Source organism: Lygodium microphyllum, chromosome 21 (assembly GCF_053477565.2).
Source record: "Lygodium microphyllum isolate KBCC chromosome 21, Lygodium_microphyllum_v1.1.10, whole genome shotgun sequence".
Classification (NCBI taxonomy): domain Eukaryota; kingdom Viridiplantae; phylum Streptophyta; class Polypodiopsida; order Schizaeales; family Lygodiaceae; genus Lygodium; species Lygodium microphyllum.
In genome coordinates, this window is record NC_141155.1 from 115,438,856 (window position 1) to 115,459,961 (window position 21,106).

The 21,106-nt window shown below is 42.9% G+C and overlaps 1 protein-coding gene across 1 annotated transcript in view; it reads right to left on the reverse strand.

The window, feature by feature from the left end:
• The window catches only part of FK (Ergosterol biosynthesis ERG4/ERG24 family), a 139,992-nt gene that overhangs the window by 56,558 nt on the left and 62,328 nt on the right, over window positions 1-21,106 (reverse strand). The window contains exon 4 of the mRNA XM_087661753.1: window positions 17,547-17,603. Coding sequence (XP_087517879.1) covers window positions 17,547-17,603 — 57 coding nt within the window. The remainder of the gene's footprint in view (window positions 1-17,546; window positions 17,604-21,106) is intronic.

Genomic DNA, 21,106 nt, shown 5'->3' on the forward strand with positions numbered 1-21,106 from the left:
CGTAACCTCAGGAGATCAGTACGGGAGGATTCGCTCTAGCCCAAATGAGGTGATGGAGATTGCCACCGACTACTACAGACAACTTTTTCAGCAGGAGGCAATCTCACCTAGAGGACAGCATTGTAAACAACAAGTTTGGGACTGCATTCCATCCCTCGTCACAGAGAAAATGGGACCCTCCCTCCTAGACCCCTTCACAGAGAAGGAATTAGCGTAGGCTTTCCATGCACACGATGGGCAGAAATGCTCGGGCAAGAATGGTCTTTCTAAGGCCTTCTTCACCACCTACTAGGAGGTGGTGAAGGGCCCCCTACTACTAGCCTTTCAAGAGATTTTCAGCTCAGGGCGGATGCCAGGGAGTCTATCAACAAGTCTTGTCAATCTCCTTCCCAAAGGGGGAGACCGCTTGGAGCTATCCCACTGGAGACCAAATACCTTATTGTCAGTGGCCTATAAAGCACTGGCCAAGATGATCAGTAGCCGACTCCGCCCCGTGCTTCCAAACATCATTCATGGCACACAGATAGGTTTTGTCCAAGATAGGAGTATCTTAGACAATGTCTTCACCTTCTTTGAGGCGATCAAGTGGGCTCAACATAGTGGTCAAGGATTGGTTGTACTCTTCCTAGACTTCATGAAGGCCTATGACAAGGTTCACAGGGACTTCTTAGAGGGCACTATGGTGATGTTGCGCTTCCCCCAAGCATGGATCTGTGGGGTTTCTACACTTTACAGATCGGCCACTAGCAAGGTTCTCATAGGTGGTAGGAGGGGGGAGGAGTTTCGGCTGGAGAGATCTGTCCAGCAAGGTTGTCCTCTTGCCCCATATCTATTCTTACTCTTTGGAGAGGCGATGTCTTACTTCCTCCGCTCATGTGTGAGCGGGCTACGTGGCCTTCGACTTCCGGTGAGGGAGGATACGAAGCTGCTAGACTCACAGTATGCAGATGATGCCACCTTTTATATAAAGGATAATGAGCTGATGTTGGAGAGAGTGAGAGCTCTAGAGGTATTTTGCACTGCAGCTAGAGCAAAAATCAACTAGCAAAAGTCGGTTGGTTTTCTTACAAACCCTGACTCTAGCACGAAGTGGGGCGTCCACTTAAGGTTTAGATGGGTGTGCAAGGGACAGACCGTTCGATACCTAGCGTTCCAAGTGGGGCTTGACTTCACTCCTACCCAATAGTTTCTTCCACTTCTCGACTCTATCATGTGGAAGCAAACCTACTAGAGCACTATTCGCCTTTCCTTAGCGGGCCGAGCCCTGGTGGCCAATCAGGTCCTAACGACGGCTTGGTTCATCGCCTCATGTTGGTGCTTCTCCTCGTCTTATGTGGTTCAGCTTCGCTGCCTAGTGCCGAATTTTCTCTAGGCCGGTTTAGACGGTTCCAAGGATTCTCGGGACAAGGTGGAGTGGGCGACCATCATCCAACACCGGTCTAAGGGAGGGCTTGGAATCATCGATCTAGAGTTCCAGAGCCTGGCCCTTTTAGGCAAGCTAGTGGTCCATGGTCTCACACCAAGAGGGCACACCTAGAAGGTCCTTTTACAGGAGAGTTTCCAAGAGTGTAGACCAAGGCTTGGTGGTGGTTGGAGACCATCCTCGAGATGGATCTTCACGAATGTCAAGATCACACCACCCAGATCTTCCTTCCTCCATAGCCTACTTCGTGTGTGGCACAGCCTCCGCAAGGCCCTAATTCAAAGGTCCCCCAAGATGCCAAGAGGAGATAGACCGCCAACTGATGGTCTGAAATCCCCAGGTCCGAGATCGGGACGGGATACAAATTGTGGCAAGCACCCCCACATCCAGTGGACTGGATGGGGGGCTGGCCCTACTCGTACTATCAGGACGTGGCAGGAGCTGTAAAGGATGGTGGATCAGGAAAGGGGTTGCAACGCGCATCAGGTTGTCAGCGAGCAGCTGAGGTGAGGAGAAGGGAGATTGACTTGGCAAACCCTCAGGAGTGGCTTGACCCTCCAATCCAAGAGCCGATGGAGCTTGGTGAGGTGTGGGCTGCTAGATCCTCACCGGCAGGTGTCCCCTTATAGGTTGCGAGTAGAGTGGGCAGTGCCCCCTATGGGATTTTCTTCACCGTGCAAGATGGGGAGCATTCGGTCCTTGACAGAGGGTAGCACGATCAGGAGATTGTTGTCATTCCTTGGAGGAGGATTCATGTGGTTGGTCTCCAAGGAAAGACCTGGTATCTGGACCCTTATGTGCCCTGGGAGGAGTTCCGAGAGTGGCGCCTTTGGATATGGAAGAGAAGGCCACTTGATGAGTTGGAGTGGGATCCTAGAGAGTGGCTATGGGCGGCCACTATGATCGCCAAGAAGCCACTGAGATTCTTGGAGTACACAACCAAGATTGGTAGACATGTACCGATGCAAGAGGACATGGATTGTGGGCACCTTCGCGTAGCAAATACTGGGCGGAGCACAACATCACGGATACCTTCTGTCGGACTTTCTGGCGCCGACTGTGGGATAGCTGGAGGCCAAAGAGAGTGTCGTATTTCCTTTGGCTTTTGGCACATGGGGATCTGGTGGTTGGGAGTTGGCTCGCCTAGATGCAACAGGATGGAGGGTCTAAAGTGTTGCCCACAACAACACTTGGAAACCCCAAAGCACTGCCTTTGGTCTTGCGAGGCAGCACAGCTCATGTGGAGAGGAGCCTGTCGTAATCTCCGCCGTGTGGCACCCAGCCTTAGATGTATCTCGTGGCGGGCTTTTTACTGGCAAGCAATCAACCAAGACCGTCACCTTCTGTATGAGGCCGCAATGCGGGACACGATTTTTATCATTGAGGTTGATACTTGCGCAGTGGTCGGCTTGAAGGCTTTACCCAGCCGCGAAGTACTGGAGCCCACAGCAGACCGCTCAAAGGTATGGGAGATCATAGTAAGTCTTACAAGATGGTACATCTGTAAGGCACGCTATCAGGAGGTTTTTGGCAGGGCGTGCCTTTCAATACATAAGACTTTGGCAGAGCTTTGGACTTCCATCATCCACTCCCTTCGCGGCCGGTGGGACCAGGTGCAAGGCGAGTCTCAAGCTCGTCAGGAGCTCCGTCTTCACTTTCTACGCACTTGGGGTGGCCAGGACCTATTCTTCATCATGCAAGTAGGCAGCCCCGGACGGCGATACACCGGTCCCCCCCCCCCCCCCCTCCATGGCTTCTTGCCCCCCCTCTCCATGGCTTCTTGCCCCCATCCCCCCAAACCGCCTTGAGAAGCTTGTATACACGATGGATTTGTGATTAGCATCAGTTCCAGCTAGTTTGTTGAGCATGAGCACTTCGTTGTAATCAACCTCCTAAGTAATATATTTAACCACATTTTACTTGCAAAAAAAAAAAAAAGACTGCATGTACCTTGGAAATATATCGATTGACTACGCGGTTTGGTTTTTAGTTTCGGATTTCAGCCTTAGATCCATACGTAGGCATTTAAATATGTCAATGCCTCTACAACAACATTCACTGAAACTTCACACAAAACTTCAAGCCTTTATGGCACATAAGTAAAGTCATGAAGTTTGAACATGTTACATGTGTTGCCCTCGCTCCAGGCCTAGACTAATGTTGATAGCTCCTCATAGAGCATAGAGTGGATGCCATGCTCCTCCTGTGGTATCTCTAAAGATATCACATACCTTCTCTATATCAATTTTGCCCACATTCACATGTAAAGATAAACGAGACAAAGATATGAGAGAAGTTACAAGAGGAGCATAGAGTGGATGCCATGCTCCTCCTGTGGTATCTCTAAAGATATCACATATCTTCTCTATATCAATTTTGCCCACATTCACATGTAAAGATAAACGAGACAAAGATATGAGAGAAGTTACAATTAAAATAAAAATATGATTCAATCCACCCAAACAATCGGAGGTTAAGAAGCTCTTCTCAAGTTGCTCATTAGTGCATTGCTTCTCATTGCATCTAATAGAATGCAACATACATGCAACTGTATGGATTGGTTTATGAAACCAATCCTATCGTGAGTTCCACATTGTTCATATCTCATCAAGCCTTAAGAGTGCTAATCATAGATAAATAAGTAATGAGTCTTTAATAGTTATTCATACACAAAATTTAAATAATAATAATAATAATTAATGAAATACAAAGTAACTTACTTGTCTTGCAGCAAGAAGCTATTGTGAAGCAAGGTCTCTCAATCTTATCTGTGTACTCATAGAGAAGACCTAGAGTACTCCCATCCATATCAGTAATATGCAAGATAGTATAGATAGGCGTATCTTCACCAATCTCTCTCCCTCAAGCCACCAACTCCTATTCAAGGCACTACGCCTAAATGCAAGAGCCTTTAGGAGACTCTCTCACTCTAAGTAAGCCATTCTTGACATGCAATAGTCTGTATCAAATTTGCACAAACCTGTATAAGCCTCTTCAATATATATAGACCAATCTCCTAGCAAAGAGCTTGAGTGGCTCGAGTGTGCTATTGGCTTAAAATATACTAGTGACTAAGAGCCAAGACATTGGTCAACTTAATGTGAAGCGCATGGAATCCATGTGATGCCAAGAAACTCATTCTTAAGAATGTGTCCCATGAGCATGCAATTGCTTCCATTATCCATTACTACCAACACCACATTTTGGACCCCTATGTCCATGATGACCCACCAAATAAAAACTCATGTGATTGTAAGACCAATGATAGAGGTATCAATGGATGTAATAAACGTGGTGCCTTTGCATGAAGACACTAAAAACATTATAGACATTCCTTTTGTGCATATATGACCATCCAATTACATAAGATGGTGCATCCATATTAACCCAAGTTTCCATTAAGGGCTCCAATTCTAAGCTCTTGCACACGCAATGCCTCAATTGAGAGCGCTTGCCACTCATATACTATGTGGCTCACTATCCTAATAGTCTTCTTTCATGGTTGCCTACTAGCCACATTGAAAGGAATGGCATACCAAATCAACAGACGCGTGAGCTCTCTAATTACCTTTGCTATGGCTTGCTTTTAAAGCCCTACATGGATACTTGAGTTATGCAATGAGCCCCTTTGTCTACTAAAAAAATGGCAATGGAGTCCTTTTTGTACTAGAATCTGACACAAATGCACATGCAGTTCTTTTTTGTGATCCACTTCGAATTTGGCTAGACCAACATGAGCTTCATTGGTCCCATGTGATATGGGATAAAAGAATACTTTCTCATGTAGCACAAGCCCCAATCACTTTCGACACAAAAGATCGGCACTTACCATTACTTCCATTAGCACATTTGCACAACGCCCAATATGCTTATTGGACACACATGCCAAATGATCTCTCACACAGGTTACACTACCTGATTTCTCCAATTTGCAAAAGTCACATCGCCACTTCTTCGATCCACTAGAGCCACCATATCCCGAGACTAGAGTTCCATGCTTTCAAAATGGGTCTAGACCTAAGAGAGAAAAAGACTAGAGTCACTACTAGTTATAGTAGCAGTATCCTCATGATATCACACTGTATATCTCATGCTTCATTTTTTGGATTCCAATGCTCATTCATTCCAAGTTCTTATGTTCATATCAATGTTTATGCTTTGTAGTATCCATGCTTTTATTCATTTTTGCATTCTCACAAAAGGATGACAAGAGAGCTGCCACAATTTTCTAGCGAACCAACGCAACTCTAAAAAGTATCAATCAATGTGTTATTTAGAAACTAAGATTAAAGCCAATCACATCGCCCTTAATTTAATGACCCTAAGCCATGTTCACCTGTTAAATGCACTTTTGACCATGGCTGTCCCTTTTTAAACTAGATGGTTGATCCATTCTTAAGATGTTTATGCAAGAATCTTCTATCCTAAGGTGTAATCACTTTCCCTTGCTTGTCAAAGCCACACAAACCAAGTGGATCATGTAGCAACTCTTCCTTTTTTTGTGTTCTTGTCTCTGTTCATTGTCAAGTTCATACACTCTAAGTGACTTCTTTGTGCAAACCCTAGCATATCTTCACATGGTATCAAGTGAGTGCTCTACTTAAAGAATATTATGTGAGATTTGTGAAGGCTCGGTTTGCAAGAGCAACAAGCAACTTATCTATAATGGCTCAGACTCCTCCATCCTAGGATCCTCACTCCTCCACTTTTTTTACATCTAGAGATCATTCATAGAAGCCTAGCTCTTCTTCTTTTCGTGTTACCTTCTTCACAATGTGCTTCTTAGTTCGGACACTCAGCTAATGAGATTCATAACCTCTCATCCAAAGGAGGACAATCTAGTTGGGATACAACTAGAGGTCCGAAGTCTTCATCTCAATAATACCCAACGCTAGGTTTATACAATCCATTTACGTGATCCTAATCCTACCAATGTTGCTTCTTTTGTTATGCAAGAACTAGCTATAAATAGAGATCCAAATCAATACCAATATGGATATGAGAAAACTTTGTCATAAAAGGTGCTCCAAAAGGTAAACCTACACCTTCTGTTTTATTTGAGTACAAGTTCGGTGCTGTACATTTATACGTTCCATCCTTTCTTCCCACATTAAGTACAATTTAGATTCATCAACATTAGATTTAGGGCCTTCGTTTAAACCCAACATAGATATCCAATTTTAGCTCACATTGTTTACAATCCACTTCCGAGCATTAACTCCTCAAAGATGTCTCATCTTGCACCCTCATGCTTTGTTGCTAGCACTGCCACAAGTTGTATGCACATTCCACATACTAGCAAGTCAATCACAATCTACCATTTGGTCCGATCATGTAGGACATCCCTCTCCACCAAAATGTCCCACTCTTCTCAATCATTCAAATGCTTAGACACTCCCCTACTATGATAGTGAGCCACTTCCAAGAAAATAGAGAAAGGAAGGGAATCACCTAAACACTTGGACTCAATCTAATCCTCCTTGATTGATCCTGAACACAATTTACACAAACCACGCTTAAAATCATCCTTCCTCCTTGGATAGGACGGCAAACAACCTGATTAAGCACTAATTGCAGTAATCAGGATCTCTAAAATGTCACTTGCATAAAAAGAATAGGCATTTTATCGCCTATCAAAACCCGATATGTAGATGATCATTGTCACTCAAAGGTAAAGGGTCTGAGATCCACACCCAAATTCAAGTAGTCACAGCTAAGGGCACTCTATCCATACCATCACTAAACCTATTAGCTATCCCAAAACCGACCTCATCCCCATTGAATGGTGATAGTACGACTCCATGCAGATTAAAAGGGTGTCTTCCCCAATGAGGTAGAGTAGTTTTCTTTATCCCCTGGTATTCGTGCTAACATCAATGGCTAGCTATTCGTGTAATGGATTCTAGATCTACCCCTTAGTCAATGCTTGGTCACTTATCCAATTGATTTGGTCATTATCCACTATTAGGATAGATTATTATATTATTCTTAGGATCCTTAGGCTAGTCATGCTAAAATTCTTTAAGTTAAGTTACGCTTATATCCGTTATTTAGGCCAGCATAGGCTAAGCCTTTCCTTTAGTACTTTTTATATGTCTTCTATTGCATAATCTTTGACTTACTTTCAATTTATTTCTTCTATACATACACTCACTTAGATCTATTTTTAACTTTCGCAAAGTCCCAAAAGCTTCTCAATATGGAGCACTTCATACGCATGCTCTCGTTTCTCTTCTAGTAAGTACATGTTGGTTCTCATATTTTAGTTATAGAATCACATTGTAGGAATCTACCAGTTCTAACTATGCATTCACTCTCAAACTCAATCTCGAACACTAGTTCACTTATCATGGCAGCCATCTTCCCCCCCTTTCCCAAGAAAAGAAAGATCTACACCTCAGAGAAATCCTCCTAAGATAAAATACAAAGTATAAAGTAACTCTAAAGAGAGTGTCTAAGTCCATGACAAGTACAATGGTTGTATGAAAAACATACCTAGTGGGCTTTAATGCCACACCATTTGGAGGGTCACAGAAAAAATTGCTAGAGTCCCAAGTTCGCAAGAAGGCCTCTCCCCTCCTCACCTTGTCAGATCCTTCCTACATCCTCTCCCATCTCCTGCAGAGAGTGTGGATGATCTCTATCCAAAGCCTCTGAAGAGTCTCAGTTGTGGATATATCCTAAAAGTTTTTCTTCACTTTCAATTGCAATGTTTTTATCATTTGACATTAGTTATCACTTCACTAGCTAGTTCAATTTCACATCAAATAGACCACTACCTTGGTGATGGTGCCTTCGCATCCTTGCTGGGCATATAAGCCATCTCCAAAGGTTGAGTTTCAAGCATACCTAAAACACTTTGTCAATATCCACGCCATCTCCTAAGGTCAATTATAAGTATGTTTCAAATGCACAAACAACTAATTCTCCCTCCACCTCTACCAATTCGGAAGTATCGGTTCCTTTTTCATCCACTAAGTATACTTTCATGGTGGACTACTATCTTAGTGATTTTTAATTACATTGGAGCCATCCCCCGAGGTTGAGTTTTGGGGCTTACCCATACTACTACTTCATCAACACAAGAGCCCTCTCTTGAGATCCAAGTATGGGCATGTGTGAAGAAATTGCTAGGGTTTGCACTGAGGAAACATAAAGTGTATGACCACAACAAAAACACAAAGAGACAAACAATGACGTGAATAACTCAAACCCTAAACGCAACCTCAAAACTCAAAAATGCAAAAACAAAAACACAAATAGAGAGAGAGGGAGAACTCTGAAGTGAATGAATCAATGGAGTAAATGAATGTAAGAGTGTAGAAATGCTCAAGGACACAGCGGTGAGTGTTGAAGTGTGGCATCCACCAAAGACGGATCCCGAAAAATAACCATCAATCGGAGTGTGTCGGAGGGTATAGAAGACCAAAACGCAGATCACCAGAAGTAATAGGATGCCTAGTAACAGTAGTGGAGATGCACAAGGAAGCTGACGATGGCTAAAACTACCAAACCCTAGACAAAAGGTGTCGATTGGGGATGGCGATGGTTGTCTAGGGCCAAGCACAGCAATGAAAGAAGCGCTAGGCAACAGGCAGCGGCTAGAAAGGCAAGGGCTGGAGCAACAAGCAGAGTGGTGCCAACAGCCAGAAAGGCTGGACAGCCACATGGAAGAAGGTTGATGGTGAAGATCATCATGTAAACATGAAAAACGTGCATGGAAGGGATGAAGACTGAAAGGGGGCAACATGTCTAGTTATAAATGTAGATGGACCCTCCCAAATTGGGGCTTCGCAGAAGCTCTCTCGAGCTGCGCACCCATTTTGTGTTTTTCATTAAATAAGCATGTTTTGGGGATGTTTAAGAGGCTAATCAACATGGAATGCATTTGTTAGATCAAAATCCCTTGTACGGCCCAAAACAAGGCAAGAAAGAAAGGCCAACCCAAGCTTTACCCAAGGCGTCCCATCCCAAAGCAACCAAGGCATCAGCCAAAGGGTGCAGGATCGTTGCCCAATGGCCCACCGAGACTACAAGGGCAATGGATATCTTACCCAAGGAATCCAAGTAATCACCCCAAAGAGGACACGCCATCGGACAAAAGGTACTCCTTGGCTGCACAATGGCCTACCAAGTCTTGCAAAGGCGCATGGAACCACAATGAACTATATGGCTTTTTTTCTCGAATAAATAAATATAAAGTTGTTTGGAGAGATGGTTGGTGATCTATTAAGTAACTGTACAGTACACGAGAACAAGAGATGATGATTAGGTCCAACCCATCACAAAACAAACAAGCTACCCATCTACTCAAGGGTGTCGATGACAAGAAAAGGGGTGAGGAAGGAGTGGTAGAGTGGTCTAAGAATCTCCAATGAAGACAACTCACGATCCACCCAAGGGTACTCTCCACAATGAGATGCATAGTATACTACATGCTAAGAATGCTCATGCAACACGACGTAAGAATCTGGGAATAAGGATTTAGTGTAAAAATAATATTGATGTTACACCATGTCACACTGACATTGATATAAAAGAAGAGGACATGTAATTTTTCATATCTTTTAACACATTAATACATTATTGTTATTCTCTCCCATCTTACTCACAGCTTCTATGGCTTCTCTCTCTTTCCTGTCTTTCTCTCTCCAATTCTAGTCTTTCTCTCTCCTCGTCACTCTCTTCTGCAGTCTTCTCCCTCCTCTTTTTCTCTCTCTAATTCTTCACCTTATGCATCTCCAATTATGTTAGTCAAATAGAAAGATGGATCTTTCAGAATGTGCATTGACTACAGGGATCTTAATAAGACCAAGAACAGATATCCGATACACAGGATTGATGATTTGCTTGATGACCTCAAGGAGACTCGATTCTTTACGAAGATTGATTTGAGGTCAAGGTATCATCAGAGTCGCATGCGAGAGGGTGATAAAGTCAAGACTGCTTTCAGGACTAATTGAGGGCTCTATCATTTCTTAGTGATGCCATTTGGGCTTACAAATGCTTCAGCTACCTTTCAAAGCCTAATGAATAAGATTTTGCAGCCTTTCCTCTTTTAGTTTGTCTTGATGTTCTTTGATGACATTCTGATCTACAATAAGACTTTACAATATCACTTAGCACATATGAGAAGGGTTTTTAATGTATTGAGACATCACAGGCTTTTTGCTAAGGAAAATAAATGTTCTTTCATGCAGATTGAAGTGGAATACTTGGGACATATTGTCAGTGAAAAAGGGATACACGTTGATCCCAAGAAGGTGCAATGTATAAAAGATTGGCCAACACCCACTACTACTACCTCTCTTAGAGGATTCTTAAAGTACTCTTCAAGAGCTCCGTTTTGATATATGGCACACCTCATTTGGACACTTCTACTAGAAGTTATAGCAGATTTGGTCCAGCAAGGTCTTTTACACAACAAGCTGTCTACTTCATTTTGAGATTATCTGTTGAAGATTTTATGGCTCCATATACTTTTGAAGTATTCCAGATCATGTATATGGCTGAGGTTTACTCTTGTTCTTCAATTTTAGTCCATATATTGGTCATTTTTCATTCATTTTCCCATTTGTAAAGCTGTAAAAAACAGAGTAGTACTCTGTTCTATCCATCCTTTTCTAGTCTTTCAAGTTTGTTTTTTAGGACAAAAACTTTTAGGAAGGGATGGATTGTAAGAAGTTGGAAAGAAGGATTTAGTGTAAAAATAATATTGATGTTATGCCATGTCACACTTACATTGGTATAAAAGGAGATGACATGTAATTTTTCATATCTTTTGACACATTAATATAATTACTGTCCTTCTCTCCCATCTTGCTCACAGCTTCTATGGCTTCTCTCTCTTTTCTATCTTTCTCTCTCCAATTCTAGTCTTTCTTTCTCGTCCTCACTCTCTTTCTCTCTTTTCTGCAGTCTTCTCTCTCCTCTTTCTCTCTCTCTAGTTCTCTCTCTGACACACGTGCCTCTTGAACAATGTCCCTCGTGGTGGAAAAATTCTTCACTTGCCCCAACATCCTTTACAAAGATGATGAAATCATGCAACGCAAAGAAGAAGATGCAACAGGAGGGAAAGGCTCATGTCCAAGACAAGTGCCAAAACATAGAGAATACCAAGAAGGATAGCAACCCCCTCTCAACCGTGGATGTCCAATGCTGAAGGAGAAAGAGGAGCCGAATGTTGGTCTTCATGTGGTGCCAAGAACCATGATGTAAGGAAGCATCCCAACTAAATAAACAAGATAGAAGTCACCACCGTGATAGCATCAAGAGAGATACTGCACAATCTGCCTTGGGAGAGGAAGTCTCCATGCTTGTTAAAGAGCAAAACTCCTAGGATGATGAAACCATGAATGGAACGGCACACATCCCAAGCCTCCATCCCAATCAAGACCGGTACAAACCTGCATGTTAGCCCTACAATGAAAACAAAACCGTGCAAAAGAGATGGAGATCTACAAGGATAAAGGTCAATAGTGAGATCCTCCAAAAAACAAAACTAACCTCAAAGGAAAATCTAAATGGATGAGCAATGCAATGATGCAAATGTGTATATGTGGGTGAGTAATTGCAGTGGAAGACTTAAGAATGGAAATCTAAGGACATAACCTATAGGCCCAAACTCAATAGCTTAAAGGCCGAAGAGTGTGAAGATGGAGCAAATCTGAAAGAGGATGCATAAAGTGCATTGCGCTCAGTACTAGAATGGAAACCTAAGGACATAACCTATAGGCCCAAACTCAATAGCTTAAAGGCCGAAGAGTGCGAAGATGGAGTGAATCTGAAAGTGGATGCATAAAGTGCATTGAGCTCAGTACTAGCAGACTAATCAACTAATCCTTTAGAAGTAGTGAAAGATATAGGCTACTGAGGCTGTCCACGTGCCACATGTCAAGTAATAAAGTGCACACACTCGCTACTAGCAGACCAATCAACTAATCCTTCAGGAGTAGTGAAAGATATAATCTACTGAGGATGTCCACGTGCCACATGTCCAATAGCTATTGGGAAAACGGAAGCATATGGTACAACAACAGGAGGTGTAGCCCCACTAGACTAGCTAGCTAAAGTGGAGACAGTCGCAACAGTCTATTGTGGTTTTCTAGGTGGAAGACCTCGGGCCTTGGTACGAGACTCTTTGTCCACATCGCCTGACCTCTAGCAGTGTGTGCAACACCTATTTTCCTTACGAAGTTGTTGTGAGATGGGTTTTGATTCTTTGATTCTATCTAATGAAGAAGTGTCACCCTTGGATTGGCTTGCCTTCGCATCTTGTGAGTCCTTGCCACTGTTGGTTTTCTCTCCTGAAGAAGAGGCAACGAACCCCCGGTGCTCAGAGTAAGGCTGTGTGAAGGCTTTCCTGTGGACTTAATCGTGCAATCGTGTGTAACACAAGAACTAACACTCAAACTCATAGAAATTCGGAAATCTAGATTGTGAGATAATATATTGGATAAATTGAAGTATTTGTCGAGCAACTTATTCAAGAAGAACATGATCTAATCCTCATCTGACTTCGGGGAGCCAATACTAGCAAACTCGGTAAGTAACCACCAATATTCGGCCAACTTGACTTTAAGATCATCCCCTTCCTTAATGGAAGACTCCTAAAGCTCAAAATCAAGATTGATATGTCCAGTGCTATATCGCACTACATAATGGTCAATGAGATGACTCCAATGCTCAGATGCAAGGGGAAAATATTGTAGCTGAGAGTGGAACTCAGTAAGAAACCCCTACATTAACTCAACATTGACTACAGCATTGCGAGCTTTCCATTGACGGATGAGATCAAGGTAAGCTACTGACATCAGCTCTAGACGAATGACGAGATCCCAAAGTCCCTACGATTCAAGCACTTGTTGCATGAAATTTGACCAGGTGGTGAAATTCCACCCGTCAAAAGGAGTCTTATCTATGAAGGCATTCTTGGCCATTGCAACAAGAGTGGCAGTGCTAGAAGATGTATAAGGTGTGTAATGGAAATAGGGTGGATAAGAGGAATCGGAAGGGGGAGCGGAGTACATTGGGGAAGTAATCCTAGAGTTCCAACCATGCATATGAGAAATATGCAAAGTGCATCCAAATGTGGGTATAAGATGACTAGTAAGGACATGGTAATTGCATGATGAGTCCATGGTGGAGAGATAGGGACATGTGGAGCACAGAGGATAGAAATCCCTGCGTAGAAGTGACCCAAGAAATGTGAGATGACGCATCATGAGCAGAGGACAGAAATTCCTACGTCTAAAGGCCGAAGGAGGTTGGTTACTAGGGGTAGTGAGGGAGACGCCCATCATAGATGTCCCTATGGGACGAAAAGATAGAGGGAATTGTGGTAAAGGATCGAACACCTTGTAACAAGGACCCATGGTGCAAAGAGGCTTAAGGGTAAGTGGAGGATACAATGTTAAAGGGTGGCATTCCCCCTAACGATTTACTGCGATGTGAAGGGGTCGAAAAGTGTGAGTATGAAAGGAAGAATGAGAATGTGCAAGGAGCGGAAACGGAGGCTCCAACTCCCAATGTGGAAAACGCGGATGTGAAGTGTAATCCAAGGGTTTGGAAGGAAGAAGCGAGGAAATCAAGGTGTGGGCTAGAAGAGATGGATGGGATGGGAGGAACTTGAAAAGAGTGACTTACATGCTTAAATGAAATAGAAGATGTAGATATACCTGATAAAGAACGCCTACTTCGAGATCCCTCTCTATTGGTGTTTACACACAAAAAAACATCCAAATCCTACACCATAAAAGGAGGAACATGAGAGAGTTTTGATTCATACACTGGCCGAGCTGAAATGAAGAAGATGGGTAGCCAATCATCCCAAATGCCATATGTCCTCGATGATCAAAGAGGTGGCCAGCCTCACCAACCCTCCACAATACCCGCAAGATACTCTTTATAATAGCACCAGCTCTCATACCATATAAAGAAACTACTAGGGTTTGCACTGAGGAAACACAGAGTGTACAACCATGATAGAAACACAAAGCATAGACAGTGACATACAAAACTGAAACCCTAAATGCAAAACACAAATACAAACAAAGAGAGAAGGAGAACTCTGAAGTGAATGAATCAACGCAGTAAATGAATGTAAGAGTGTAAAGAATTCTCAAGAGCAAAGCAGTGAGTGTTGAAGTGTGATATCCACCGAAGATGGATCCAGAGTCTTCTAACCATCAATCAGAGTGTGTCGTCAAAGGGTGTAGAAGACCAACACGCAAATCACCAGAAGTAGAAGGATGCCCACCAACAGTAGTGGAGACGCACAAGGATGTCGTCAATGGCTGAAACTATCAAACGGTGCAAAAGAGGTGTCGACTGGGACTGGTGATGGCTCTCTGGGGTCTCGCGCCAAACACAGCAATGAAAGAAGCACCAAGCAACACGCGATAGTTGGAAGGGCAATCACCAAGGGCAAGAGCAATAGATGGAGTGGTAGCAATGGTCACAAAGGTTGGACAGCATGTGGAGGAAGGGTGATGGTGAAGATCATCACGTGAATGCAAAAAACTTGCATGGAAGGGATGAAGATTGAATGGGGGCAACCTGTCTATTTATAAATGTGGATGGACCCTCCCAAATTAGGGTTTCACATAAACTCTCTTGAACCGCACATCGATTTTTCATTTTCATAAAATAAAATAAGCATGTTTTGGGGCTGTTTTAAGAGGCTAATCAGCATGGAGTGCATTTGTTAGCTCAACAGCATGTTCCAAAGTATCCAAATGATTAACTCTCCTTCTAAATCTTCCAACTAAGGGGTGTCAAAGTCTACCCTCTACATCATCAAGCTACATTAGGCTTCATCATCTCACCAACTTGTCGGTACCAAAAGACCAAGATTGACTCCTCTACCTTCAGCATCAACATCCATGGTTTAAGAGAGGGTTGGTTTCCCCACATGGTACATGCACATTTTGGCCTTGTCTTGTTGTATTCAACATCGACATCCCTACCCTTTTGTATCTCCCTTTGCAATGCATAATGATGTATTCACTATTGACTTTCAACATTATATTATTCTTGTAAAAGGGCACTTGGGGAAGTGAACAACTCCCCCATAAGGGCACTATCCAAGTGGCAACTTGCCGCCCCTTACACATTATTCCTTTGCATTTGCATTGTCTGTATATATCGGGGCACCTGGTGCAGCTGAAGACTTGCAAAAGTAAGCATCCCTCAAAGGTGCTCACGAGGATCCTAAGCACCTGCCACACTACATCTCCTATTCACCAATTCCTTCTTCCAGACCTCTACATCAATACCCTTAAGTGTGGCTGTATCATTGGGTCTTATTTTCGTATGAAATGAGGCACCTGTCATAAAACAAACTCACTCAAAACAAAACCAAAAAAAACAACCCATTCATTGGACAACTCAAAAAAAGATATATATCGCCTGCAATCCTGGCAGGTCTTTGGGCAGTCCAAAGTGACACCCTTAACTTCATGCCCTTGTCTCTTTGGGGTGTAACCTTTTGTGCCAGGACTGAGACATCTCTTCGCCCTCCTTGGCCTCTTTTTTAGGCCTAAGAGGGGGTGTTGAGCAACCAAAACTTGCCTCTAATTTATCATATTATTCTGGTATTTTTCAGTTCATTCAAACATCCCAAAAAGGTGTTTCATCCATTTTGTCTGATACTCTAGATAAATCATCTAGCTTTAACATGTTCTATAGAAGGGACTTAATGTGTGTACCACTCACCATCCCTTGTGCCCACAGTTATCACCATCATCCTGCCCTCATCCACAATCCCAAGGTGGTACCTTTGTTGCAAGCCATTAGCATCAGTGCCCGAGGCTGCCACCAGCCTGTTTGTGGCCATCCTCCTGCCACTGCTAACACACATGTGGCTCCACATGCTGCATTCCAACTGCCAGCCCATCCATGACATCATTAGCTGCAATTCTGGAGGTCTTTAGGTTGTCACTTGCTACTACCATGACCATCTCAGTTGTATTTTCACTGCTATCCAACTGGTGAACTGATTTGGGGAGTCCACAGGCATCTCTACAACTGTGTTCTGGTGTTGGTTTGCTTCGTCTGTTGTTTTTGACACCTGCAGATCTGTGTTTCGCTGTTTCTGCTGGTCTACATCAGACTCATCATCCTCAACATCACTTTTCACTGCATAACATCACCCTCAGCTCCAGTCTACTGTCCCTACCTTCATTATTGATGGTATTGCTACATCTTGGGATCCATTCTCAGAGGACTATGATCTCCGGCACTCCCCATCAATCCACTCCAATGAGAGATAATGACTGTTGGACATCTCCACTCCTTGAGCTCTATCTGTATCACACTCTCTCCATGCATTCTTTCACCATCATTCATTCACTACATTTGTGTTTGTTTCTTTTCTGTTCGTCTCTGGTCACTGTATTTAAGCCATGTTCATACACTCTTGAGTGTTTTCTCTATGCAAACCCTAGCATACCTTCACAAGGTCTACATTTGTATTAAGACAAGTCTTGCATGGATACTACCACACTAATCTCTAACCATCTCTGGGCTCTTGCTAAAATCCCAAAATGAAACAAGAACCACGATACTTTTTGACTGTTCACTAGCAATATGAAAGACCTTGGGGAAACAATTAGCATTTTCAAAATGATATATGGATACTTAACGTTGTTGGTATACCAAACAAAAGGAAAGGTACATGTGTTCATATAGACTTGACCAAGGTTGCACTAGAAGTGACACCTGACAAAATTAAAAAATGACCCTAGCAGTTAGCTAGAATTATGAAACCTTTCCAAATGTTATTTCCACCATTTTAGTAACAGATCAAGCCTTCATGGATGATTGAGCAGTGCTATAGGTATCTACCAATACATCATCCCTAACAGCTATAGACAAACCAAAAAACGATTTATAAATTCCTATAGAGCACTGCATATTTTGTTATGTTAACTACCAATGCATCAGCCCTAACTCCTATAACAGCAAAAGATGATTTATGAATGCCTATCCAACACTGCAAATTTAGTCATTTTAACAAACTATCAGTTGCTATGATGTTGTCAACTATGAAGTTTCATACAAGAAGTCAAACAGAAAGTTTCATATAAGACAACAAAAACGCAGGTATGCTTAAGTTACGCACTACAAGACAGAAAAGTAATGTTGTCGTTAATAGCTGGCCTCCTTTGTCTGCTAAAACCTGCACAGTACCAAAAGGCAAGGCACTCATGCCTGTCAAAATGTGCAATAACTTTCTAAAAGCTAAACAGCTAGACATAAAATACAGACTGTAAAGAATTTTAAAGCTTGTTCACCAGGTGACTTACACCTACTGGGCATTAATTGTTATGTCCCATCACTTAGCACACATTTATAAAGCACAGAAAAGAAAATGGAAGTAGTCGATGCACATGATGCACGATTCTTTTTGAGGTTGAATGTCAACGAATTTGTGCATCTTCACAATTTCAAAGAGGCCAGCAAGATTATCTTTGATAATCAATATGAGTCCTTAGGTGCTCTATTACAAGCTTGCCACTACTAGTTCTAGTGGAGAAGAGAGACTTTTGTGCTAATGAAGAGAAGAAAGATAGTCATTATTGTAAGTGCAACTACTCCAGTGCAGTAGGGAAAACATGTTAAGGACTAAACCCAAGCAGCAAAGGTCAATCTTTGTTCCCCTAAGATACCTTCTAACAATACTTTAATTAAACTAATAGTTGCTAAGAAAATTACCTTCAACATGAAGTCATTTTAACCACATTAAGTACATAGAACACATAAAACCTTGACATAGCCTGTATTGTAGATCATCATACAAATTTACCTAGAACTTATCCCCAATTATGAACATAGAGGATGTATATCAATATAACAACTACCGATCTTGAAAGAGCTTCCTTGGAATAGGTTTAATACAAAATTGTGAATCATGAAGGATAAGAATTGGGCTTGAACTGACATTTCCCAGGAAGGTGGACAAATGCTCTTCATGGGAACATAGTCTGGACCTGTGTTTAATACAAAATTGTGAATCATGAGGGATCAAGAAACGGCCTTGAACTGACATTTCCCAGTAAGGTGGACAAATGCTTTTCATGGGAACATAGTCTGGACCTGTGTTCCCAGCAACACAAGTCTTCACAACTGATGTGTTTGCTGGTGCAGCAGTACTGTTTGCTGGTGCAGAAGCACTCTAACATTCCCTAGCCTTGCCATTTGTTTCTGGAAGCAGATAGGTGAGCCTCTGCAATCTTCAGTCTGTCCAAAGTGTCACTTCAGCCCATTTGAGGTCAACAAAACGCAAAATAGGAAAAGAACTGCTGTGTTTTTCGTAGCAGTAGGACATGATGGCATCTCAGCCTGTACTTTTAGACGCTTTTATCATTCTACAGATTTCACTCTCTTTGCTACTCTCTTTCTGGCGGCCATTCTTTTCCCAAGAAACTCCTCTTTTGAGGTTCCCCCAGCAGTTCCCAGTGCAGCATTTTTGCAGTCACCTCCAGTGCATAAGCTGCTACAGCCTACAACTTCCTGCTCCTATTTGCCCTGTGTTTTGCAGGGAACATTTGCATTTTGCATCCCACATCCACATTTTGCAGATTTCCTAGTAAAGATGGCTTCTCCTTTCCTGCCAAACATCGAGCTGATGGATAAGATTCAAGAACTGTAAGATAGGGAAGAGATGCATCAAATCTGTCCTGAGCGTGCCCCCCAACATTGGGACATGATCATTACTGGTTAGACGAACCTGGAACAGCTTGTTCATTTTAAGCTTGAAGGACCTAACCTCTCAGAGCAAGTGCAGAAGCTTCTTGATTTAATGAGCCAGCTTGACAAGGCTGGTAAAAGCTTCAAAGATGGTGATAATATGATGTGCATTATACAAAATCTTCTAGATGCTTTCCTATCAAAGTTCAGCAAACGCGGAAGTGCATGGACAAGACTGAAAGACAATGAGCTGTGAACATGAGAGAAGAGGGAGAGAGAAAGAGAGAAAAGAATGCAGAAATCTGCAGTCAATGAATGCTGAAATGAAAAGGGCAGATATACAAGGGTTGTCAGTGTATCTCCTCGAACAAGATCTCTCTCACCAAACCTGAGAACACAAGTGATGGAGGGCAAGCTGCACAAGTGCTATAAATAGCACAAAACAAAGCCAAAAAAATAGGCAGGTTGGCCTGTAAAACTGGCTGACCAGAGGCGGCCTCATAAATGCAGCTGAGTGGCTGCACGCAGCCCAAAAAACTGACATCTGACATCAGCCTGCCACATGGCACTGCCCCTGCCCGTAATAAAGTGGTCATACACTCAACTGCTGAAAACGCCCAAATAACTGACAAGAAATGCACAAGTCCCTCCAAGAAAATTGACTGCACCAACTATCCTGAGAATGCTAGTCCAAGGGATGACTTATCTCTAACACCCCCTCTCAAATCCTAGAGGCGGCATAAGGCTCAAGGATCTAGAGTGCTATCGAAGAACAGCCTGAGAAAGCGCCTTCGTAAATAAATCAACCAGATTACCCTCTATATTGTAGTAAACAATATCAATAGTCTCATCCAAGATCTTCTCTCAAATGAAACGGTATTGTATCTCAATGTGCTTTGACCTAGCATGAAACATAGGTTCTGTGTCAAAGCAATACAACTCTCCTTGTCGCAATGAAGGGTCATAGGACCTATCTGAGGGAGCCAAGCTCTCCTAGTAACCTCTAAAGCCACACTGAGTCACCTATGGTAGAAGATGCAACTCTATACTCCACCTCTGTGGAAGAAAGGGCAACTGTGGATTGCCTCTTGCTACTCCACAAGATAACGCCAACACACAAAGTACAGCAATATCCTATCATTGACCTCCATTGGTGCCCCTCAAGAGCCGCAAAATCTTCATAGCAACCTTCTAGTGTACCATCTTGGGTTCACTCATGAATCCGGCCAACCAACCTACAAGAAAACACAAATCAGCTCGAGTGTTAAGAAGCCAAATGAAGGACCCAATCAACTATATGTAGCGAGAAGCATCTATCACCCGCCGGTGAATCTACATGGACCGTAGCCTTCAAGTTCGGATCCATAGGAGTAGAAATGGCCTTACATCCCTCCATCTCAAACACGGTCAAAAGCTCCTACATATACCACTGCTGAGAGATGAAAATCCCCCTTCAATCTAGTAAATCTCATGACCTGAAAAGGGAGTAGGATCTCGGTGATAGATAGAGCTTGGTAGCAACTAGTCTTCGAGTGGCTCAAGCCTCTTCCTCACATGAAGCATGAGCTAATGGCAAAGGGACCTCGGGCTAAGTGGCACCAGCTAGTGGTGGCTGAACGAAACCCGCGCCAAAGCAGCCTCCAAAGGCTAAAACCACAAACTTTTGTCACAAAGAAAACTCCGGATCAAGTTTGCCTACGATCAATTAGCCCTTCTACGCTGCTCTGATACCATGGCAAACCGCAATAAGTGCAAAAGCGCAAGGACAATACTGAAAGACAATGAACACAAGAGGAGAGAGAGAGAGAGAGAAAAGAGACAGAAGAGCGCAGCAATCAGCAGTCAATGAATGCTGAAATGAAAAAGGTAGATGGACAAGGGCTATCAATGTATCTCCTCGAGCCGGATCTCTCTCACCAAACCTGAAAACACAAGTGATGGAGGGCTTTCTTTTGTGCTATAAGTAGCACAAAAGAAAGCCAAAAAATTTAG